At 39.2% G+C, this 25,663-nt stretch overlaps 1 protein-coding gene across 1 annotated transcript; it reads left to right on the plus strand.

Annotated features, from left to right (window-relative positions):
• Positions 1-684: 684 nt before the first annotated feature.
• sec13 (SEC13 homolog, nuclear pore and COPII coat complex component) lies at positions 685-8,557 on the plus strand. Its single transcript, XM_036559824.1, has 9 exons — positions 685-821; positions 2,060-2,104; positions 2,209-2,324; positions 2,614-2,765; positions 2,879-3,012; positions 3,663-3,796; positions 4,248-4,368; positions 4,867-5,013; positions 8,011-8,557. The coding sequence occupies exons 1-9, from the start codon at positions 819-821 to the stop codon at positions 8,119-8,121; spliced, it is 963 nt and encodes a 320-aa protein (XP_036415717.1). The 5' UTR covers positions 685-818; the 3' UTR covers positions 8,122-8,557.
• Positions 8,558-25,663: the final 17,106 nt, after the last annotated feature.

Here is a 25,663-nt window from a genome sequence, read left to right on the forward strand (position 1 = left end):
GAATGGAACGGACCGCATGTCGCGAGTTTGGCTGCCATCGTGTGGCGCCGGCGCGAATTGCAGGCTGTGTCCCAGAACATACGGGCCTACTGAACTGTGGAGTTTGTCGGGGCGAAAGGGAGAAAGAATCCTTACCGAGGACAAAAATCAAGGCAAAAAGCCACCAAATTAAGCAGGGACTGAAAACAACTGAATCACAGGCCTTAGGCCTGCCCTGACAGACATCAGCAGGGAAAAATATAGATATTTGTTTTTAATTGATGTAATAGTTCACAACAATTATAATATACATGAGTACAACACACATCACTACCACACTAAATGGGGTAAAATAAAAAAAAAAAGAGGACTCCGATGATTTTGTAAAGAAAAAAGACAGTTTTGTTTTAAAGATTGTGTTCATTAACTAATGTCTCCTGAAAAGGGGAATGGGCTAAGTATAAAGACGTACTAAGCGGACTATAATACCCTCAGTTTTTAATATATACGTATTTGTCCAACCTTAACCGAATATATGACAAACATGACACATATTTTGAAAGCCATAATGAAACATATTTCCTTCGTGAGAGGGATTAACACTGCTTCCACATTAACGCCACCTTTATTAGAGAAATAAAAGCGTTTTCCTTTCCACGTCAGTCCCTGTGTTGGACGCCACGGCGCGCGGAACTATTTTTCGTGTCCTCTTCACCACCCGGAACCTTCCGCTCGGCGGTCGGGTTGCCACGTAGAAAACGCAGCCTGCAGTTTCTCTGATCTCCCGCGTTTAAAGTGTTTCTGTGCTGTATTTGGTGGAGCGAACTTAATATTCAGATATGGTGAGTATCACATTACTGCCCACCGAACACCTAATGAGCTGTGTTTGACACTTGTCTGTATTTAAGCAAGAAGTAGCTGCTTTCAGATGACTGACTGACAGTTAGCCAGCTAGCGTAGCTACGCATCCCGGCTTCTGTACGCTTTGGGCTGATTTAGCGATATTTAGTTCGCATTTAGTTATGAGCTTATAAATCTCTCTTTAGAGAAAATTAACGTTGTACCTTCACTTAGACAACTGAGTGTTTCTGCAGATTCAGACTAAAAGTAGCTGGAGGAGGAATTACTTCGAAAATGCTAACGTGGCTAACAGCGAAGGAAGCCACGGAAGCCAACAGCCGCGATTTTGGCACAGAAGTGGGTTATCTAGATTAAATAGTTTAGTTGTGGTTTACTATGTTAAACACATTTATACTTAATACTTAATGTGGTCCACAGCAAGATTATACCTGTCTATGTTTAGTTTTAGTCAGCCAGTTAGTTCGCTAGCCAGCCTGCTGGTGTTTCTTAGTTTTGAACTAAGATGTTTTGAAAGAAGAACCAGCTATTGAACCTAACCTACCTGAGTAAGTTAGTTTTGAGATCAACTAAAGTTAGTGCTGAGCGGTATTGATCAAATTAAATATCGCGATATTTTCCAAATATATCGTGGTATGATACGATATTTAAAGTTTGCCTTATTAAAGGGAACGAAATACCTTTTCTTTCTCAGTGGTGGTACTCATCGTTAAAAGAGTCCTACAAACCTGGCCTGGGGACCTTTACACAATACACAGCATTAAACTGTATGATAAATATTATTAATGGTAATCAGACAAAAATTTATTTTTAACTCCTTTCAGAGCAGTCCACTGAAACACCTAGGTTGGCAAATGGTATATATTACAGTTATTTGCCAGGTCCTGTGTACCATGAGGAAAGTGCGTAAAATACAATGTAAAAAAATAAAACCGATCAACAACAAGGACACCACTGTTTTATGGAATAAAATGTTTCCATAAAAGTCTTTTTTATGTCAGTGCTACTGAGATTGATAATCAGAATCACAGGATACAGGTATAGTTGTTAAATCACTCAGCACTGGTTCCAGATTTATTTTAAGCTGGTCTGTTATTTCCTATATAACTGACTGAAAGTGTAGTTGTGATCTTTTTAGTGTGTTCTGATTTAACTAATCTTGGTAACAAGTTGCTAACTCTCACTCCCTTGTTCATTTCCTAACGCTGTTCTTATATTTCAGGTGTCCGTCATTAACACAGTGGATACCTCACATGAGGATATGATTGTAAGTATGTTACAGTGGAAACAGTTGTAGCTAAACCCAGAGGTTTTATTTATTTATTTGTTAAACAGCTCTAACTACAAATTCTTTATCTCTCTCGTTTTAAGCATGATGCCCAGATGGACTACTATGGCACAAGACTGGCAACCTGCTCCTCTGACCGCTCCGTGAAGATCTTTGATGTAAAGAATGGTGGACAGATTCTTGTGGCTGACTTGAGGGGGTAGGCAGTCTTATTTTAGACTCTGTACTGTTGCGCAATAAATCTGGAGATGATAAAATGCATTGGAAGCTGTGATGTGCATCTGTTTTATAAATAAGCTAGTTAAATGAAAGATAGTTAATAGTATTATCTGATTGACTGAAATGTTCTTGCTTGCTCTACATGTTGTAAAGCATTTGCAGAATCCCTGTTCTTGTCATTCTGTCATTTAACTCATGCAATATAGCAGGAATCGTAAGGGTATGTGTGTGTCAGTCTTTTATTGATGCGCTGTTTTCGTTCTTCGCAGGCACGAAGGTCCAGTGTGGCAGGTGGCCTGGGCACATCCCACATATGGCAACATTCTGGCTTCATGTTCCTATGACAGAAAAGTCATCATCTGGAAAGAAGAGAATGGGACATGGGATAAAATGTACAAGTACACAGGTCACAACTCCTCAGGTATCTTTTGTTTTAGTTATGTTCCCTGTGACTACGTTTTGCATACTTTATTTTTGACAATCACTATCTTAAGGGATTGTTGACCTTAATCGTGCATTTCTGGTTTCCCATAGTGAACTCTATTTGCTGGGGACCCTACGAATTCGGCTTAATCCTGGCCTGTGGAAGCTCTGATGGGGCTATTTCCATTCTGACCTACACTGGTGATGGGCAGTGGGATATCAAGAAGATTAACAATGCACACACTGTGAGTACTCATTGTAAAAGTAAATAGGAGGCCGCAGCTGATCTAAGACCTGTTTATCTAATAGTTCTTTCCTACCATACAGTGCGGTGCAGCACAGTCTGGTTACCAATCTGTTATCACATGTCATCATTCCATTGCCAAGTGACTCGAACTGTGCCTGAGTAACTGCACAGCAATTACTTAGCCTTTTCGCTGGGAAACCAAGTGTAATGAAGTGTGGAGTATGGGTGGAGTTAGAAGTAGCTCAGAGCATTGGTTGGTGATACACAGTCGCACAAATGCCACTGATGTGTTGTCACTAGAGTCAGACAGAAGGCATTAAAAAAAACAATAGCTAGTCAGACGTCATTGTCTGTGACTCTTCACATAAACTGCAGAGTAAAAAATAAATCAAATTGTTAAACTTCTCGATTGTTGCTGCTTTATTTGTGTTTGCGATTAAAATGGCTTTGTGTGGTAAATCGTGTCACAACCACACAAACTTCAGAGAACCCCGCCTACTTTCACATTCACAGTTTATGTGAAATGTGTGTAATGTGTAATGTTTCTAATAATAAAATATTAATATTTTAATTTTTTGAATTAAGTTACACATTTTTATAGCTGTTTTTCATTACATGAGTAATCCCTTTCTCTCTCTTTTCTGCCAGATTGGCTGTAATGCAGTGAGTTGGGCACCAGCTGTTGTTCCAGGCAGCCTTATAGACCAGCCAACAGGACAGAAACCAAACTACGTCAAGAGATTTGTGTCCGGAGGCTGTGACAACTTGGTCAAGTTGTGGAAGTAAGTTCTGGTCTCTTCTTGCATTTTGTGTGTAGTAGCAAATTATGATGAGTGGAATGAAATCAAAACGATACTTAGTCAAATCATTTTAATGCCTATACATATGATTGTTAAGTAAACAGAGTATACCAAAGTATACATTCAAAAACTTGAACATTTATCTTGGTCAACTGACTCTGAATTAAACGGTCCGTATCCTATTACTTTCTTTGTATTTTATATCTCCACATGTTTACATACTTTGCCAAACTTTTCTACCCAATAAAAAATAAGAAGAACATTTAAAACTCTGGTTAAGTACATTTTCAGTTTTGTGACCCATTTTAAAATCATGACAAAAGTTCAGTGGCATTAACTACAGCCGATTTACAAAGAATGCCACTGGAACACTGCCTTCACCACATGCACATTCTGAATTGCTAATATTGGTACATTGATGTTTTCTTCACAGAGAAGAGGATGGCCAATGGAAGGAGGACCAAAAACTTGAAGCTCACAGTGATTGGGTGAGAGACGTAGGCTGGGCTCCATCCATCGGGCTGCCCACCAGCACAATCGCCAGCTGCTCTCAGGTAATCCCACCAGTTCCTCTCAGTATGAAATCTAAAGAATAATTGTGTTGTTCTGTGGAAGACGGCTCATTGCAACTGTTACTCCAAAATTGTAACTAAAGGTTCGGATGAGGAGCAGGTGTCTCATCAAGACACTCCCATTAAAAAGTTTGGAATCACTTGTCATATTAACACGTATACATTTATTGTCATTCTAGAAACAATCAAACTTTCTGAATCTGTAAATAAATTGATGTTATATTATTGAGAACATATTTCATAGTTTTTGTTTTATTTAAATGAGCAACATGTGTTGTCTGGAAAATAAGCAAAAAACATTAGAAATCTTTTGAGAAAACACTGAGAGACATTGGTGGAGCAGAAAAGGACATATTGCAATTAATAACATATTTTGGACTTGTTTTACTCGCCTTTGTGAGCTTTCTTTGTACAATATTTGAGGATGTGATGGGTTTGTTTCTTTATTGATTACTGACCTCTAAATATATCTCTCTGCAGGATGGCAGAGTGTTCATCTGGACGTGTGATGATCCCTCTGGAAACACCTGGACTGCTAAACTTCTGCACAAATTCAATGATGTGGTCTGGCATGTGAGCTGGTCCATCACAGGCAACATCTTGGCAGTCTCAGGAGGAGACAACAAGGTAAGTGTCTATATTTATTGAGACTTTAATGTCTGAAGATCAGAGAAGATTCAGATAATACAATATTCACCTTGTGATTGTTTATGATGAAAATAAGTAGTAAGCCAGTGCTGTGATCAGAGTAATAGTGGTATGCGCTCAGTACCGCATTGAATGAAGGTGATTCATTTGATGTTTTATTTTGTTCATGTACAAGGCTTAACCTAAAAATGAATTATGAATTACTAATGATGGGATTGGATTTTGAATGAATTATTTATATGGCTGATTCATCATGCTGCACAACTAGCTGTTTAGGATATACCAAATGCAGATTTTATGTTGGAGAAGAAAACATTGCAGTTAACATGCCTAACAAAAATGCTTGTTTACTAAAATCAAGAGAATATGGTGTATATCTTTTAAACCCACTTATAAACGTGAAATGTAAAATATACTAAGAATGCCAAAGGCTCACTGCCTTTACTACACATGTATTGAGGTTTCAGCTGAATTGCTATTGGAATTGCAATGATGTTTTCTTCACAGATGTCTTTTATGGACGTCTTTTATGTCGAACAATTTCCATGTGGCACACAGCAATTCACTATACTGTAATTTGAAACAGTTTCGCGACACTTTGAAATAATGTCACTGTGTTTTAGCCAAATGAGCTGGAGTTTCTCCACATCATGGGAAAAAGGGAAAAACGCACAGTCTCACAAATGCATGTATGTTTGCAGTCACACTTGTATGCATAAATTAAAAGGCATGAAAGTATACCGATTCTTAATTGGAGCGCTGGTTTAGTTTAATAAGCAGCTCGACAGACTACTAATGGGCTGACAGGCTAGTCCAGCATTATTTAAAGTTTTTAAGAAACTGAACTGAAACATAAAAGAGGGAAAAAAAGTATTAAGAACTACCAGTACAATACTAACAATACTCACACAGACCATTCATAACCTTTTTTAAAAACTTTCAACAACACAAATTCATTACATTTAAATGAGTGGCAGCAGAAACAGTGCAGTGAAATAGAGAAAAGTTTAGTTGAAGTAACTGCAAAAGGGAATATATATATATATATAACTGTTGTTGGAAGAAAACGTTGTACCTCCATTTTTGTCATTATTCAGTTTTGGATATAATTTGAAGATGCCTCTTGCCCTTTACATTGTGTGTAAATTTCATGAAGAACAGACCAAAAGAAACAGCCAAAACTTTGAAAAAATTCTGGTTCCATTGACTTGCATTAAAAGTAAAGTAGGTTTTTTCCATCTCCTGTAAAATTATTATTTTGGAGATACAAGGTTTTCTTCCAGCAACAGCGATATATTGTGTGTGTGTGTGTTATTCAGGGAGGTTTTCTTTCCTAAACATTGCTTTGTCTGTTTGGCCCTCGGCCCATCACAAACATTACACTTTCTTCTTTGCCAAAGTTAAAATTTTATTGGTCGCAGCACTGAGTTACTCAGCTTTAATTAAACAAGGTATTATTGAACTAAGTGCTAAAAGTGCAAAATGCACATAAATATTGAACACATTATTTGTTAACTGAGGCCATAAAAACTAAGATGGGTGTAACGTTATTAATGTACTGAAGAGCGAGGCAAAAGCACTGCATGGCTGTGATTACTTAAAGCCAGCAGCTCTTTAGAAAAAACCCACACTGGCACTTTAAGGTTCAGGGGTTAATGACTGCATTTATTTCACCTGGGGTTTAGCTGGGCCAAGGGAGGCATCAGGACGAGCTCTCCTCGGGCTGATGAAGCCTCGCAAACAGATCTTTGCACTTCCAGTGAGAGGTCCTCTCACACAATTATTTAAAATTCCAGGCACTTTGTCGAGCTCCTTATTCAGAGACAAATGCACCATTAGCGAGTACATTTGTAAATGGAAACATGTTCCAGCTGCTTTATAATCTGCAAAGGTTGCATGAAATTGATTGCCAGTGAAATAAATCAAAACATTCCTAATGCACTTTTAAAGGAATAGTTTGACTAGAAAAGTATGTGATTTCATTTATTTTATTTAGTGCAGTGTTTCCCCTGGGCCTTTCTCACAGAAGGTGCTGCATTTTAAATTCCCAAGCGCCGTGCATAGAATAAAAAAGACCCCTTTTCCATTTTATAACAAACAGCCAGAACACCTTTCCCCAAACAGAGGAAACTGTTATTTAGTTTATAATAACTTGTTTTGTGGTTCAGGGGCTAATGTCGCTAAGGTCAGTGTTACTAATCTTGAATGCTGTTAGATGCTAATTAGCAGGATTAACATCTAGATGCAAGTAAAGAAGATTTAATGTGGTATGCTTAAGGGGCATTCTGACCTAAAACTGGCATTTAATATGTTACTTGTTAAGCGTGTTTGATATGTTAATTCTGTAGCACACCATTGTATCAGCTTTTATCAGTTTATTATTCTCAGTGTTGTATCCTATTTGTGTTTTCATTCATCATTCATGTTCTCTCACTACAATGCCTAGCATGCTTTACACATGTGCTATACAAATATTAAGAATCAGTTCCAAGGCAGTAAAGAATTCCTGATTAGCGTAGCCACTGATGTACAGGCTTATAGATGTGATATTCAGCTTCCTAGCAGTAACATAAGCAACCTGGCTTCTTTCTTCATTGACTAGCTAGCCAGAAAAAAAGAAACGGCCTGCCCAAACAGTTCAAGTATCTGCCCCTTGTAGGTTTTCAAAAGTTCCTCCCATCTTTAAGAAACATTATCAGAAGGGTTTTTTTTCCTAGAAACTACTATGGAAGTACAGTAGGAGGCAACCAGCTATATTTACAACAGATGTACTAATGGTTGGCTCTTTAATTTTAAATCAGCAGGCTTAAAAGTGCTCAACCTGAGCATAAAAGTTCAGAGGCATATTCTGAATTCAGCGTAAGAGTCTAAAATGTTTGAAAATGGCAAGTAGGCTTTAGCAGCTGGGGAGGTTGCTGTAGTTGGGCTGTAGAGATGACCTTTAGCCTGATGCTTTTCACTGACTTCCGTTCCCAGGTGACCCTCTGGAAGGAGTCCGTGGACGGACAGTGGGCTTGCATCAGCGACGTCAACAAAGGCCAAGGGGCCGTGTCCTCCATCACAGACGGCCAGCAGAACGAGCAGTGAGACGGGCTAACGGAGATCGTCTCCTGGAGATCAGTGCCTCCAGAGACTACTAAAGCCTCAGAGACTTTCCTAGAACATTGTCCTGTCAGTCCTTCAATCTTTCAGTTGATTCAGGAGGCAAGACCAGTCCAACCTACTTCTTATTTTTCAATGAATTCTTTTTAAAGTTTCCTTCCAAAAGGGTAACTTTCAATAAAAGTATTAATAAGTTAACTGTGATGGATTGATTGTGGTTGTGCTTAATGAGCAGGATCTGGTAAGAAAGCCCTGAAAACATGTAAAAGAAGATTGAACCAGAATGTCTGTTGTGGATATTGATGAACTACAGGTTCTAAACCCTGGTCTTATCTTAAGAGGAGTGGCTGATTACACTTTATTCTGAATCTGTTTGTGTACACTGCCACTGAAATAAACTTTTCTAAATAACTGAACATCATTATTTATAATATTGCAATTGTTTTTCAGGGCAATATTACAGTTACAGACAGTTTCAGCTGCAACATCTAAAGGAGTTTATTTAAAAACAAATTTATTATCTTTATTCAGGGGTCATCCTTATGTTCCCAGGGCCTTATGTTTCTAGGGTTCTTTGTTCTCCAGGTCATTGAAAAGTCTAGAAAACAGCTGTACGTTCCCCCAGCCTGGTGTTCCTGCTTTTGATTTAGTAAACAGCCCTATATTCCCAAGACTTTATATTCCCTCATTTTCTTTCATGGGAAATAGCTGTATGTTCTCATGTTGCCTTAATTTTATCTCTTCAACATGAACATAAGAGTAAGATCCAAACTTATGCTTACAAAAACATAAATATTATGATGTTCATTGAATAAAACCTGAAATTGTGTTAATGTATGTGCTGCCTCTAAAAAGATTCCCTTAATAAAACACTATGATTGACCATTTCTGTGAACGAGAATGAGAATCTATTCAGTGATGGGCAGCATTTAAATGTTTTATATTTATGTTTACTGTAATCGTGTTTAAACTTCTCAATATTACCAGTATTGCAAAACATCACCCAAGTATTGTGCGAGCAATGGAATTTTGGAGCTAAGACGGCATGAAAAAATCATATTTTTATTGTTATCACGGTATGATTTTCTGAGATAAACACATTGTTAACGGCCGAAATGACTGAAAGGATTAAATAATGTCACACAGCACCAGAGTGAAGTAATCAGTTTAGCATTAGAAGCCCAACAAATGTTTTAGCTTAAAAACACCTGAACTACAAGCCTGTAAAAATGCTGAAAACATCATTCTTACTCTTAGTGTGTAAAATACATCTAACTACAGCAAAAAAAGTGGGCAGGGCACCACTTTTAAACCAGATAAAGCAATTATTTACAACGTTTATGTATTCTGCTCTCTGACTACTGACAAAAAAGTTTCAGTTACAAACTTTGCTGGCTTACAGAGCTGGGCTAGCTGAGGCAAAGTGTGTTATTGAAAAAAAAATCTGCCCTTTGTTCTCTGTGTGATCTTTGATGACCCCATGGCATTAACCATGACCTCAGGAACCCTTACATATGTGCCTTTAACATATCATATTGAGGTATGACATATATAAGGAGATGAACACAAGGCCCTGGAAACAGCTATGCTCCCCTTTATTCCCTAATTTTAGCTTTACTTGCTCTAATGAAGTTGTATTTTTTGGCTTGGTCAAATGTAATTTTATGCTGGTCACAGACTTGCCGAAGTGAATCGCTTCTTAGTTCAAAGCTTTAAGCGCTATTATGCGGAACATGCCAATATTCCCTTGAGCAACAGTCATGTGCTATGAACATGATGTGAAAGCAGCATATGCATGCCAGTCTTTGCCCGGCCTTGCTGTGATGAGTGCCACTCAGTGTGTCCACTAATGGACTTCGGAGGAATGTGTGTTCTTTACAACACATGTCAATGTCATCAGTTGCTGCTGGGCGCTTTCAAAGTCTGCTCCTTTGCAATGGTTCATTTTGAACTTTAAGTGACCCTGTGACAACTAAAGATAAGTATGAGTGTAAGAGCGTTTGATGCCTGTCCTCTGATGTAGCTTGTTATTGCTAATGCCCCTCGGTTCCTCTTGAGTCACTCCATAATGAATACAGTACAAACCGCAGAACGTTTTAATGTTAATTCATGTCCTTTGGCATCAACTGACCAAACCAGAACAAAACAGAGTAAAGAAATAGTAAATGTCATACATTCTGAGGTAACTGTTTCTCTGTAGAAAAGATGTTAGCGCAGCTACTAGCAAAGTTGTGAGGTGTGTACAAAATCTACCACAGGTGTCCGTGTGCCCGGGCGTTTTGTTCGGTTGTATAATTGGTGTATTTTATGTTTGTTCTGAGTGAAAATGGCACAAAAGACATGACTTTCTCACAGTGTTTCAGTGGGAGATAACTGGGCTTATTTTTGTGGATGTAAAAGTCAGCATTAACATTAGCAAATGCTAACGTTGACTCTCATTGAAATACAGAATGCTGCAGTTAGAACCACAGTCGACTGATCTGTAGCACTGACATCTTTTCAGCTTTTCTCTTCCTTTCCATTCTGAAATTCAATTGTTAAGATGTAAACAGTCACTCGGTGTGGTTTTTATGTAAAATGGCTCATTAGCAAAACGTAATTCATTACAGTGGTGGAAAAGGAGCTCACAAATATAGTAAATACCTTTTATTTGCTATCCAAAATGACCAGCAAACCTGTGTTCTGATGTTTTAAATTAATGTCGATAATGTTAAAATAGTGGTGAATCTCAAAAAAGGTACTATTTTTGCCTTATAACTCCCTGCATGTATCCCTCCTCCATAGAGCTTAAAATGCTAAAACCCAACAGCAACACTATGTTAAACCACATTCAGAGAGCCCCTAAGGTGAAGGGTGATTATTTTTTAAAATTAATATATTGAGGCCACAAATTAATAGCCTCATTATGCTAATTTGTGACCACGAGAAACTCATGACCTCGATATATAAACTGGGGGCCTGGATAGGCTATATATTTTATAGTCAATCACCTTGTCACACTCAACCGTTTCTACGGAGCCCCTAAGGGGCCGTGGTTAAAAAATTGTTAATGCTAATTAAAGAAAAAGTTAATGACAATGCGTTCCCTCGCAAATGTTTTGCGTTCCCTTGGAAATAAAATGCGTTCCCTCGCAAAATATATGCTCAGGCAGCAAGCAAACGTAGGACCAGAGGTGCCCAACGACGTTGCCTACATTAGAGCTTTGTTTTTAGCATATTTAACGTTAAAAGCTGTTTTCCCAGTTTCGCCAGTCTGTGCTGAGTTTATTCAGCAATTGTTCTCTACAGTCTCTGTAAATGTAGCTTTTACTGTACGAGGACACTCGACTTCAGTTTCAGTTTGAGTCACTAACAGCAGAATCATGTTTGATATTGAGAAGAGACACTATGTCTTTATATTTCAATCCCAGATCAACATAAAATTCAGTGAGCTGCTCCGTGTCTGAGCTTAAGCAAAGCACAGCTTTTGCAAGTGAATGCAAACCATTGCATCGTAATGCAAAACATTTGCGAGGGAACGCATTTTATTTGCGAGGGAATGCAATGTCATTAACTTTTTTTTTTAACCACGGCCCCTTAGGGGCTCCGTACGTTTCATGTAATAACTTTCTGTGAGACTCTTCAGACGTCTGGTTCCTATCACCGCCACTGTAAAGAACTCTGAGACGGCGAGTTTCTCTACAGCGGAGCATTTCACACCAAACCTCTCTGAACGACTGTTTGCATCTTAATGATTGAATTATGCAGACATTTTGGAAAATCGGTGGAGTTCCCCTTTAACTGTGGACTACGGGCGACTCCACGAGGTGCAGTTAAACACACTTTGGCGAGCACAGTGACATTAACGAGTGAGTCACTGGGTCTCCATCGCCGTTTGGAAACGGGTTAGCGGCAGCATCTCTCTCTCTTTCTCTCTCTCTCTCTCTCTGTCTCTCTCTCTGTCTCTCTCTCTCTCTCTCTCTCTCTCTCTCTCTGTCTCTCTCTCTCTCTCTCTCTCTCTCTCTCTGCTTTTCTCCCTCTCCTGCTAATGGACCTCTGCTCGGACACCGAGGCGCGCTTTTCCCCTTTAAACCCACTCACATTTCTCCAGCGCTCCCCTCCACATTACGGAGTCAACACCGAGAGGAGCGACTTTCCCCTCAGAGCTGAAATCTGCGCTGCTGAGCTCTGAGCTCTGAGCTCATCGTCCATCGTTTCTGAAATCCGAGTTGACCGTATTTTGCCTCCAAAGTCCGAGCTTGTCATGCCGAGCTGGAGGAGAAACCTCACTTTCTGTCTGCAGAGAATGCATGATGAAGGTAGGAGAAGCGTTTGGGGGGTCTGCTCTGCTCCTGCCTGCTCTGGGGGGCAAATGTTAAAATGTTCTCGGCTACTTTTCACTTCACTGGCGCTGGATTGTGTTTTTAATTTGTCTGAGCTACGTGAAAACTCCAAAAGCTGGACTTTGTCACTGTATTTTGCTCAGAAATTGCTGCTGAGTTTACTTTGTGTTGTGTGCAGATACAGTGATGTGCTTCACTGTGATGTTCCATTCATTTCTCTGTAGTTTCCTATTTATCAGACTTCACCTGCCTTGCTTCTGTCTGATCTCACCCCTCCTCTGCTCGCTGTCGCGCTGTGGAGAGATGTAGCTGGTGTTGAGGAGGAGCAGAATGTGTGAAACTTCAACTTAGCAAGCGGTTTTTGTCTTGAATGTCGTTGTTTTCAGTGTAAGCAGTCTGTCTGCCGTTGCTGCTGAGTGATATAACCTATGTTCTCTTAAAGGTCCTGCATTTCACTCCATTGCTCTGGACTTCACATCAGTGTTTGGCACATTGCTAATGTTTCTAAGGCCTAATGTTAAATCATGGAGGCTGGTTTCCCAGACCTAGATTAATTCTAGGACCAGACTAAAACAGTAATAATATAGAATCATCATTTGCACCACTATACTCTTAAAAATGATAGTTCTCCAGGGGTTCTTTAGTAAAAAAAAAGGTTTTATATAGAACCATGAACACTCTAAGATCCCTTGCATGATTGAATGGTTCTTCGCATGGTGAAATAGTTCTTCAGATTGACGGAGAGGGGTTCTATATAGCACCAAAAAAGGGTTCTTCTTTTGTTACGATGTCAAGCCTGCAATAATAGAAGAACCATTTCTCAAAAAGATGCTGTATAGAACCATATAAAACACTCTCCATCGATCTGAAGAACCATTTCACCACACAAAGAATTATTAATCATGCAAAGGGTTCTTGAGTGTTCGTAGTTGTTTATAGAACCATTTTCTTCACTAAAGAACTGCTAAAGAACCATCTTTTTTAAGTGCGTAGGGCTGTAACAGTGTATATATATTACCAAAAAGGGTTCCTCTTTTGTAACGATGTCAAGCCTGTAACAATAGAAGAACCCTTTTTAGTTCTGTATAGAACCTTTTTGAAAATGGTTTGGTATAGCACCAAAAAAGGGTTCTTCTGTTGTTACGATGTCAAGGCTGTAACAATAGAAGAACCCTATTTGGTGCTATATAGAACCCTTTTAAAAAAGATGCTGTATATATACAATATTATATTGTTATATATAGCATTGCTATATATAACAATATAAAACACTCTCCATCAATCTGAAGAATCATTTCACCATACAAAGAACAATTCAGTCATGCAAGGGATCTTTGAGTGCTGATGATTCTTTATAGAACCATTTTTTCTCTATAGACCCCCTGAAGAACCATCTCTTAAGTGTGTAGGGCTGTGTATCTGTGACACTCGCAGCAAGAAACATTATAGGATTTTTTTGTAAAAAACAATTAAGCATGGTATGGCTTTGTTTAATGCCCTGTGTTTAAATAAAGGGGTCACTAAATGTAAATAAAGCATAGTTTGGCTTTTTAATGTAAATAGTTGTACCAAGTAAAATAGAAAACAAAATAACTAATAATCCAAAAAGGGTGGAATCATTAATATATGGCTTTTTGTTGGAGGTGCTTAATTGTTGTGTTATTATTATATAATTTAATTATTTTAGCTGACCAGTTATTTTCCACAGAAGCTTTCACGGTCAGACATTTATGTCTGCAATAATCTGTATGTGAATTGGGTGCGTGTTTATCAGTCAGATTGAGGCAAATATGAGCAAATAAAATTAGGCAAAAACACATTTATTGAGACACATCATGGTGCTGTAACACCTTTAGAGGGCAGTGGTGAGAAATGTGTTTATTTGATATTTGTTAGTAACACCTTTAGGGGGCGACAGTGAGTAGTGTGTGTTTATTTGATGTTTGTTAATACCACCTTTAAAGGGCAGCAGTGAGTAACCTTTGTTTATTGAGCGTGAGCTACTGCTGTCATCAGCTGGAAGTTACTAAGTATCAACAGCTAGCTAGTAAGCATGATAGCTAATCAGCTAATTTGGCCAGTGGACAAAAAAGACAGAGACATTGTTAATCACAGTTATTTACATGGCAGTTCAATGTCAGCTAAAGTTTCCTGGTCATGACAAACGCAGTGCCAGTACATCATGGAGAATGGACGTTCTGTTAATTGGTACTTAGTACTGGAACAGGGTTCTTTGACTTAGTGCTATATAGAACCATTTTTAGAAGAAACCATACAACTGGTTGTCCATCATAGAGAAGAATGAGAACCATTTCTGCATTCATTGTTCATGATTCCGTATAGAAGCATTGCCTTTACTAAAGAACCCTCATGAACCTAATATCATGAATAAAGTCGGATCAGGGGCTGAGTGTATCGTTGTACTCCTAAGCATCAGAGTTTACTCAGGTAATGAGACCAGGGCTAACCTATATCTGGGAAACTGACTTTACATGTTGGTCATGCTCAGTCAGAAGGGTCACCATGTTTCCTTGCAGTATTTAGGTTGGTGTCATGGAAACTACAGGTCGTGCAGACTTGGCAGCTACTGTAAAGTGTTGGTTTCTGAAAAACTGGATTATGGATGCTGTGTTCAAGAATCAGCTGTGTGTGTGTGTGTGTGTGTGTGTGTGTGTGTGTGTGTGTGTGTGTGTGTGTGTGTGTGTGTTGGCTTTTGTGAGAGAGCTTCAGTTCCTTTCCAGTTCCTGTTGTAGGAGAGCTTCTTCAGCTTCTTCTGAAATGAAGGGTATTAACAGTGAGTTTGTCCCCTTTGCTGGAGTAACAGCCTTTACTCTTCTGGGAAGGGTTACACTAGATGTTGGAACATTGCTGTGCGGATTTGATTGCAGCCACAAGAGCATTAGTGAGGTCAGGTTCTGATGTTTGACAGTCAGTTCTGGATCACTCCAGTTCATCCCAAAGCTATTGGTTGGAGCTCCATCACTCCAGAGAACGCAGTTCCACTGCTCCACAGCCCAATGCTGGGGGCCTTCATACCCCTCTAGCCGACGCTTGGGGTATAGGTATGGTGACCCGAGGCTCAAGTGTGGCTGCTCCAGAGTCTCCCATAGCACATGCTCAATTGAACGCTCAGTAGCTGAATTCACTACTTAAGGAGTGATTGGATACTTTTGGACAAGTAGTTCAGAAGGTTGCCTGAGATCCTTGCTTGTCATAAAGATGTAATACAGTAATCCCACCTATTGCTCTTCTTGGCAGCAGAACTTTAATATTAGTCTCGATCCCTCTTTCCAATTTTGCAAATCTGTTAAATATGGCACATTTAAGAGCTCGAGCACGAGGTGCAAAGTAATGATGCGCCTCAGAGGAGGCTAACAATCATGTTGTATTCATTTCCATTTGGGGAAAACAGCTGAAGTTTCTCTGGAACATAAGGATGGAGATTACATTAATTGGCGACACTCGAGAGATTTGCATTTTGCTAAGCGACATTCGCAGCGTGAGAGAGAGCCTATTTTCTGAGGACCGAAATGTCTCGGTTCGCTGAGCAGCCATTTGCGGAGGAACTTTGAGTTGACTGCAGAAATCCTGTATCAGTCTGCCCAGGAAAGGCATTGAGATAGCACAGAGGACACATCTATCTCCACAAGCTGATGAACATTTCAGCTGCCCTTATTCTCAGTGTGGGATTATTGAGAGTGGCAGGTTCTTCCTTCAAGCGGTCCTCTGTCAGCTGATGTGGAAGCTTAATTCATGACCAACACAGCACAGAGCAGAGAGCCAAATGTCAGTCAGCCATTCTGCAATCTACAATGTACAGAGTCACAGTGACAAGTCATAGAAAAGTGAACATCACTGCTGAATTTTAAGGGTTTTCCAAGCATGATGTGGTGTACTTACTGTACATTGGCAGGTTTTAGATAAGGCATTTTGAGGATCCAGGTATGGTGGAGAGTCCAGCTGAGGAAAAGCGTCTTTATTATCCTAAGACACTTCATAGCTTTAACCCTGTAAGGCAGGCCAATAGGTCTCTTTTTCAGTTTACCAAGGGATAAATTGTAAGTGAAGGTGGGCAATATGGCAAAAAGAGAATCTCACGGTACTTCAATATTTAATGATACATAATTATCAAGTACAGGCTTTTTTTGCAGTGCACAGTAAAGATAATGATCTACTAATAAATACTTCAGAATACTGCTTGAATGCTAATGGCTCCCCCTTGTGGAGAATCTGTAACCTGCTAAACATGAGTAAGTTCCATGAGGAGCTTCAGTCTAAAACCAATCAGGATTCCCTGAACAGCAATTCCAATTAGTGTTTGCAGTTGGTCCACAAAATATTAATAAATATGCATATTTATGCTGTCAGTATAGACCTACAGAAATGAATAAATATATATTTAATTTTGTTAACAGCTCCTTGTGATGATGCAGGTTTGTTGTGGCAGTAGCATTTTACACACAATACAGAGAGTGAGCATAATCATGTTTTAAGGATTTACTTGTAGTTCACTGTACATTCATTTTTAAATATATTTTATACATGATATATATTGATAAATAATATTTTAGAATATACCTGTAAAATATCACATTAAATCATATAAATCCTAAAAAATATTCATTATTATTATTATTATTATTATTATTATTATATCTTAATCTTAGCTAATTTACAGCCTTGAGGCCAGTCTTGAGCACTACAACGCTACCCTGAAAGTAATATAAAAAAAGATTAAATATTACTTATACATAGATTTTCTCATATAAAAATATTTGTAAACATATTTGCTTATATTGCAAATATATGTGCATGTATGCGCATTATGCCATGTTTTATAGTACATGCTAAATGTATTTAACTGTGCTTTTTAAAAATATTTAAATATATGGTAGTATATGCACAAGTGCTAATGCACATATGTAGATGAAATGGATATAATGATGTCAGTTTTTAATGTTTATGAATTTGCCACTTATTCCGAAAGATATATGGAAATATATATCCTTTGCATATGGCTTTGTTCAGCACTTCATATACTGTGCTGCACTAAGTCCAGGTAAACAGATTATACCTAATTATGCTCACTTTGTAATGAAACATCACTTAAGTGATCTTATAAGGAGTAATAGTGTCCACAATACACTCAGAAAAGCATGTTGACAATAAATAGCGTCATATTGCCCACGCTTAATTGTAGGACTTCACAGTTATGAATAGCAAATGATACTAACTGTTATGTTGAACATTTCAGCTAAGATTATGAATCACTTTCTGTGATTAATATATTTCAAAACTGTACGATTTGTCCAAAGTCATTATATTTACTCTGATGATAACATCACAGATTTCAGTGCCCCCTGATGAATGGTAAGAGCATTCATTTAATCAGTAGTGATGTTTACAACTAGAAATGCTTCCTGTAGCAGCGAGACCGTCAAGAGGAATACATTAATTTTACCCTTTTTGCTAATCGCAGAGGCAAAATGTCAAGTCCAATTAATATTCAATTAATTCCGCTGTATATTGTGTTTAACATCCTGAGTTTTAGAGCTAAAGTGATCCTTAGCGTCCAGAATTCAGCTCAGTTTTGACCAAAATTGTTGGTTTTCACAAAAATGATCATGCCTTTGGGTTCACAGCATCCGTCACAGAAACACCTACGATTTGTCAGGCTGCATGAACACCTGCGACTTGTTAGAGTCACAGATTCTCAGTTGCGCTGTTTGGGATTCATTAGTCCACTCAGAAACCCGATTTCGTCAAGTTTGTTTGATTTCACATCAGCAGAAAACACTACGTATTTGAGTTCTCACTGGGTGAATAGTACAAGCTGCTTTATTCTCATGCTTACCAAACATAATTCATTAAGTAGGGCCTTTCTCAACATGACAACCTCTGCAGAGGGGAAGATTGTGATTTGTGTTAACATGAGCTCAATCATACAGCTCTAGAATCAGCTTAAAAGGCTGTTAGTGTTATTCAGAAGCTCTCCACCAAACAGGGCTTGATTGCCATAGAGTTATTTTTAGAATGGTCTGGAATTGCATACATGTGAAATGTCAGGGGTTGTGCCCCGTTGCCAAAGTCCAGTCATAGCAAACATTGTTCATACTTCACACATGGCAAATTATTCCGCTCATCCTGTACGCAACACAGAGTTCAGGTTCAGGAGCGGAGCTTATCACACGCAGCTATTTGGTGTAAATATTTTCTGGTTGCTCACATGTTCTTAGACGTGTACTTTGTCTATGCTGCGTCTTAGGCTGTTGTTTTAGGTTTTAGCCTCGAATACCAAGTGAAACAATATCACCACATAGAGATGAGCGTTCTCACCAATTTTGATATTCAAGGATCCACAAGAGATAATGAACAGTTAACTGTGAAGATGGAATAAAGATGACCTCTGGCTTATGTAATCATATCTTAATTAACAGGATAAACTGGTGCAATTGTGCTAGGAGGCTACATATTGTTAGCAATAAGGAAAAAGCAGCAACACGATGGTGTGCTTGTGAAAATGTTTTATTATTAAACAACACCCAAAAACTGGTTACAGTTGTCTCCTAGGGGTAAGACGCAACAAAGAGGAAGCAAGACTTAAACGCCAGACCAGAACAAAGAGGAATTTCTGCTTAATAACTAATAATAATAAACACATCAAACGCAGATTTAACAGTTTATTCGTTGCTCTGCACTTTTAATCCAGCCTTAAAAAGGAATTTAAACAGGCGGATGAAGTAAAGAAAATGAAAAAAGGAAACATACATTCAGGGAGATAACTATAAAAATCGACTAATACAAAAGGCTTTTACAGCCGGTGCCAACAGATACAGCCAATCGCATGCCGGGAAAAGCGGGATGTCAATCACGCAGCAACGCCAACCTGAAAACACTCAGACACACAGAGAGAGAGAAGGAGAAAGAGACAACCAAACACAGGACGTAACACAGTGTTTGAGTAATAGGGGCTGCCCCTTCAGATGAGCTATGGGATAATGCTTGCACCAGTGTCTTTTCATTGTTTTTGTTAACGCCAGTTAGAGTAGTTAGCGTGCAACCTCTGATTTCTCATATTTCTCAGTCTGGTTGGTAACAACGCATCTTTAGCAAAGAATCACAAATATGATCAAACTTAATTGTTCTGTGTATATTTTCCCAGAATTATAGCAGAATGAATAGCAGAGTGATCTTGGTATTCAAATACTGGCAACTGGAATGGTTAACCGAGTTTCCCGAGTACCCGTGCACATCCCTAAATCCACAAGACGACCATTGTGGAATTCTAGCTGGTTCCCTGAGGATCATCTTTCCTAGAAAATCCCACTCATACTGGGCTTGATTGAAAAATGAGGTGAAGATTCAAGGAAGGATTTCGCTTTTGTCGGAAGAAAACCTCGTATCTCCATTTTTGTCGTTTTCAGTTTTTGACATAATGTGAAAATGACTGTTGCCCTTTATATTTTGTGTAAATTTCATGATGAATGGACCAAAAGAAATGGACCAAAATGACTTGGAAAAAAGTCTGGTTCCATTGACTTACATTAAAAGTAAAGTAGGTTTTTTCCTTTTCTTGTAAAGTGATCAATTTGGAGATACAAGGTTTTCGGTAAGTGGCTCCACAATGAGTTGGCCATACAGAACCACACACCATGGACCTTGTCTGATAAGTCCTGCTTCATTTTCAATTTAATTCCTCGAAAAAAGGACAGTCTCAAGTAGTGCTGGGTGATATATTGTCTATTGTAGCATTGATTTTAAAACAGTAGTGTCTCTGTGGCAAAGCAGTTGTTGTTAGCAACTATTTTTGTGCTCAAGGCGTCCTGTCCTGAGATGAGTATGTGATTTGTTTTGCGGCAGACCAACCAGTGTTTTCAGCAGGACCCAGGCCCAATCCCATTTCACCCCTTGCTCCTACCACTTAGCCCTACCCCTCCATTTTGTGCCCTTTTGAGCAGTTGTTGTTAGTTTTTAAATTTTGTTGTGCTACCTTTATATATTTTATATATAATATACCTTTTATATATATTTGGAAAATGTAATCATATTTTGTTTTATCAGTGTCTTCCAACACTAGCCTCAGATTTTTATTGTGGAGACCCTGAGCCCTGTGTGGTGACCAGCTGATTTGCATTTTCCTGTGAGTCCCATGGCCGCCTTCCTGCAACTGTCAGTTTACTGTTACTTTTTTAATTGTTAAGTTAGTGTTGTTAAGTAAAGAGTGTTGGGTTGTGTTCAGGGACGCGGGAAGGTGGTTTAAATTTAAGGGTGCTGAAATTTTAAGCGGTGTGGCTGATGATGCCAAAATGATTTGCCTTTATTTATTTATTTAGCTAATTTGCATCAAACAGAGCATGTCATACAGTGCTACAATGAGGCGACAAACATTATGTAAATGAACTCAGTGGTGACCGAACAGATTTTTGACATGTGGTGAGGTAATCGATTTTGTCACATCCACTGGCACACGTAAGACTTAACAATGAAATGCACACTGAGCGAGAGATAACACTTGATAAAATGTTATTATTATGATGGACAATTCTTTTAAAGTATAAGAAAAAACAATATTAGGATGTTTTAGGCCTATAACTATGAATGGACTTTCCCTCTCCACTCCAACCTGCGTGTGTTTTACCGACGCAGCCCAAAAGTGGTCAGTTGTCGGCTCGCTGTAATGAAATACAGCGTTCAGTTAAACAAAGCAGGGCTACTGCAGATTTTGAAAATATAAAACTACAAGCTCTGCTCTAAAACAACCTCACATGAGTCTCTATGATGCTCAAATTATTGAGCACCCTCAGCACCCCCACTTCCAGCGTCCCTGGTTGCACGTGTCATACTGGCACACTGTTCTGTGTATGATATTTTTTTATTGTTACAGCCAGTAGCAGACCAGTGGCCTTAGATAACCCCCGCCAGTTTCCCCTAGCCTTCTTGTCCTCTAGGTAGGCACCAGGCACACGCTACAGTACTGTAAGAGCGAGTGTGTTATTAATAAGTGCTTCCTCATCACAACTCTTCTGTGCTGATGCTATTTTATTAAGAAAAACTCTTGAGAAATGTACTAGAACTGTTTAGCTTCATTGTGACTGCTGAATGCTCAGCTAGCTAGCTAACATTGCCTGCTACAGCAGCTTATTTGAAGGGTGGGCTTTCTTGGAGGTTGTGAAGGTTGGGACAGGACTGAATGCTGATGGAAAAGTGATCCCAAATAAATCAGTTTTCAATTCTGAAACATAATTACTTTTTTAGCAACCAAATTACTTTTTAAGCAACTATTTTTGTGCTCAAGGCGTCCTGTCCCGAGATGAGTATGTGATTTGTTTTGCGGCAGACCAACCAGTGTTTTCAGCAGGACCCAGGCCCAATCCCATTTCACCCCTTGCTCCTACCACTTAGCCCTACCCCTCTGTTTTGTGCCCTCATGCCTAGCGGTAGGGTGTCCTGATTGTTGTTGAGATAGAGGGGTAGAGCGAAGTGTTAGGGCCACATGTTTGTCAGAGACACACTCCAAACAAGTCAATACAGTAAACACATTACGTGTGTATCATTGGCGTTATACACGCTAGCTAGCATGTCCTGTGGCTAGGCTAACTACAACAAAACTTATTTGCAGTCTGTCATGGATACCACAAACCAATCTGCCAGCATTCTGAGGCATTGAAGACGTCTTCATTTTCCTTTCCAGACAACCGCCAAAGGATGCCTATTGGCATGTTGGAAACATCCGGCAAAACCCGCCACGTCTGTTTACTTAAAAAAAGCCACCGACAACTACTGATGACGTGTTGGGTTCTTGAAGGGTTGTCCCATTTCGTAGGAGAAGATTTCAACCACTACCCCTTGCAAGGTGACATTCAAAGGCAAGGGGTAGGGTTAAAAATATGAAATGGAATTGGGCCCAGTACCTTCACCCTTCTTATAAGCCTCTCTACTTCCTCAAACAGGTTTATCGCCCATCTGCACCTTTTAAAAACAGATGTTTTCTTAGATACGCCATCGACTATTGAAGTCGCCTGGACCAGGAAAGTGTGTTACTTCAGAGCGCTGAAACGCTCTGCATCATTTAGCATTTCTCATCTATTTCAGAAATGCGATAAAGTGTCCCATTTGCATAATCTCCTTTGGTGCTGCTCTTAACAAAATCTCTCCTACGCAGATCTCCCTAATAAAGCGCTTCATCAGTTCCCACAATCAACATCAACAGCAGCAGGCTTCTGTCACATTAGTGTGCGCGAATCCTCGTCCAGATGATATCTCTGTTTAGAAGATGTGGCATGTCACCATGTCAGGAGGTCATCGGAGCGGATTCTTCTGTAACATAAATCACAGACGGCGACCTCGGCTTGGAAGCACGCTCGCAGGACACCTCTTTAGGTTTCATCTCGAGTTACACTTGATTTGCTGTTAGAATAATAATCACCGAACACTTAAAGCTCTCTGGGGGGATATTGATGACCGCGGGGCCTCTCTGGAACGTGTGGAGGCCGGTAATGAAGACATGTCAGGCGTTATCGTATGAATTGTAAATAGGCGGCGAAATCCAAAGAGGAGCGCTGTTTTCCCTAAGCCTGCTAGAGCAGACAGGCTTCAGCAGTAATGAACTCATCCCAAAGGCTATCATTGTGAAATTGCTGTCAGACTGCTTATGCATATGAGAAGATTACATTATTTACAGAGGTATTGTTAACTCGGGGCAGCTCGCTGACACTTAGATGTCTATAATTTCCATACCTTTTTTGCATTAATGTTTTCACCAGGTTAACAAAAGAGCTATTTTTTGTTGTTGTTGTTGGTTTATGTTCTATTTCTTTGGGTTGTTCTCCACTTGGAGTAGGAAACCATGTCACAGAGGTTGCAGGACTTAAAAAGATGCTTAAAATATTAGGCACAGCTCCAGAAGTCGGTATGTACATTTACACAGTTGATCTAAGATTAAATAATACTATTCCCTTATGATTTCTCTGATTTTTCTTTTTTTATCCTGTTTCATAATCGCTCTGCATCTGTAAAACAGCTCATCACAAAACCAATAATTTCTTTTTTAAATATAAAACAATATTTTTAAGAGGTTTAACTCAGGAATTTGTATTAAACAGATTCATGTTTACCTTTTATATCATTAACGTTATATTTTACGTTTATTTGTCACAGAGATTTTGGTGTTACCAGGACTCTTATATTACATTTTAACACAGTATTTTCAGCTCTGTTAAGCTGCTTCTTTGAGTCGAGGCTCATTAGAGAGGAAGCATCTCAAGGCATTAGAAGGGAAGTCACACTCGCTCACTATATTTCATTAATTTATTAAGAATTTTGTTTATCAGACAGCACATAACTTCTATGTGTCATCTGTGTTATGTGCTTTAATGGCTGGGTAATTAAAATTTTGTCAAAATAATGCCATTTATCATTTTAATTACTGATTTTAAATAGTTGCACAAGGTCACCTGACCACCAATGAGTCAGCCAGTTTACAAAATCCTCAGTTTTATCCAGAATGTCACTGGAGTCACAGACACTGGTGATACACCATATTTATATAACACCAGTGACTGTGAAATATGTTTGGAATTAGCTCTCCTTTTTGCATACATGATAATAGGAGATTATGATTGACATATTGAGATTATTAATTATCATTACCAGAGTGCTTGACTTGATGAGACTAGTTGTGCTCTCTTTCAGTCTCTTTTCCATAGCATGTAAATTTCCTGTGTCACACTTGAGCCTGTCCACCATTTGATTTTTTTCCACCTCCATATGATAATAGGAGATGATAATTGACATATTAAGATTATTTAGTTTTGGGATGAAAGAAACTGATTTTTTAAAAATGTATTCCCACTCCAAATGGAGAATGACCCATTTAATAGTTTTGCTGGTTAATATTTAATCTACAATGATGTCAGATCCATCTTAACTTAGCTCCCCATTATTGTGCCTCATTCTAAAAGCACTCCAGACTGATACACACCTCATAACGTCACCTTGATTGGGCAGGGCTAAACTGCTGCAGGCTGAATAGGCGGTTATGTGCCAGTGCACTGTTTTTTGTGACGTCACAGAAACAACTGAAAACTGTCTAGATTTAGTACTTTTTGAAAATTTAAATGTTTACATACAACATCAAATTCTTTCTGTTCTTTTGGCAGAAATGCAAGGAAAATCCAGTTTTCCATGATGTGGGCCCTTTAACTGCAGCATCCTTTTGTCTTGTTTGCACAGGGGTGGCCTTTGGGTGTATGTCTGGGGTGGCTGGCTATTTTGCTTGGCTAGTTTTCTTTGGGTCAGACATATCCGTCAGACTCCCCAGCGATTATTAAGTACATAATATATATCCAGATTGCAGTTATTTAGGACATTTACTGCATTTTCCTTACTTACAGATATTTTGTCCAGAATAGGCTACACATGTGACATTCACTGTGAACCCATAACAAGTGGCCTAGGCTATGTGTTATATTAAAGGGAGTGGCTCAGTGGAAATGGGCAATGTGATTAGATGAGTCACCACAGCAGAAGAAATTTTTACATCTCATTTTCTCTCCTCCATCTCCTCAGCACTGTTCTTTTTTCCAAGAACGCGACAATCATCAGCATGCTGTTGTGCAGGGCATCATCCAGCCCCATTGGGGAATCATCATCTCCTGCGAGTCATTTTTCCCCCTCAAACTGGGGCAGCTTTGCATGGTGCGTTGAATGTTTTGTGACAGTGGCCACTGCTCAGTATGATTCATGTGTCCTGCTGTGGCTGGACATGACATGATGTTGCAAAACCGGCAACGCTGATGTTGCGAGCTGCGCTGTCTTCAAACACACGCTGGCCTGTGTGTCCAGTTTTATTTAGTAACACTTGACTGGAGGGTGTTTGCATGGACGCGTTTTGAGATTCAGGGATTTAGCCCGCCCTGACCCTGGGATGCAGTGGCCCGTGAATGCTGAAGACCACGGTAAGGGCAGCGGCTCGAAGACTCAATATGGTAGAGTCCCTAGACACACGGCATGGTTTGTCAGAGGGCAGAGGTGGAAATGGTCACAGATAACCACATATTTATTTCCTCACTGTGTAGGACTATCATTACCAGAGTGCTTTGGATGAGACCTGTAGCTGTGCTCTCTTTCACTCTCTTTTCCATAGCATGTAAATTTTACTGAGTCACACTAGAACCTGTCCACCTTTTGATTTTTCCACCTCATTT

Source organism: Colossoma macropomum, unplaced genomic scaffold, assembly GCF_904425465.1.
Source record: "Colossoma macropomum unplaced genomic scaffold, Colossoma_macropomum, whole genome shotgun sequence".
Classification (NCBI taxonomy): domain Eukaryota; kingdom Metazoa; phylum Chordata; class Actinopteri; order Characiformes; family Serrasalmidae; genus Colossoma; species Colossoma macropomum.

Coding starts and splice junctions, on each gene's coding strand:
- sec13 (XM_036559824.1), top strand. Junction 3,013..3,662: donor AGATTAACAATGCACACACT/GTGAGTACTCAT, acceptor CTTTTCTGCCAG/ATTGGCTGTAATGCAGTGAG. Junction 4,369..4,866: donor CAATCGCCAGCTGCTCTCAG/GTAATCCCACCA, acceptor ATCTCTCTGCAG/GATGGCAGAGTGTTCATCTG.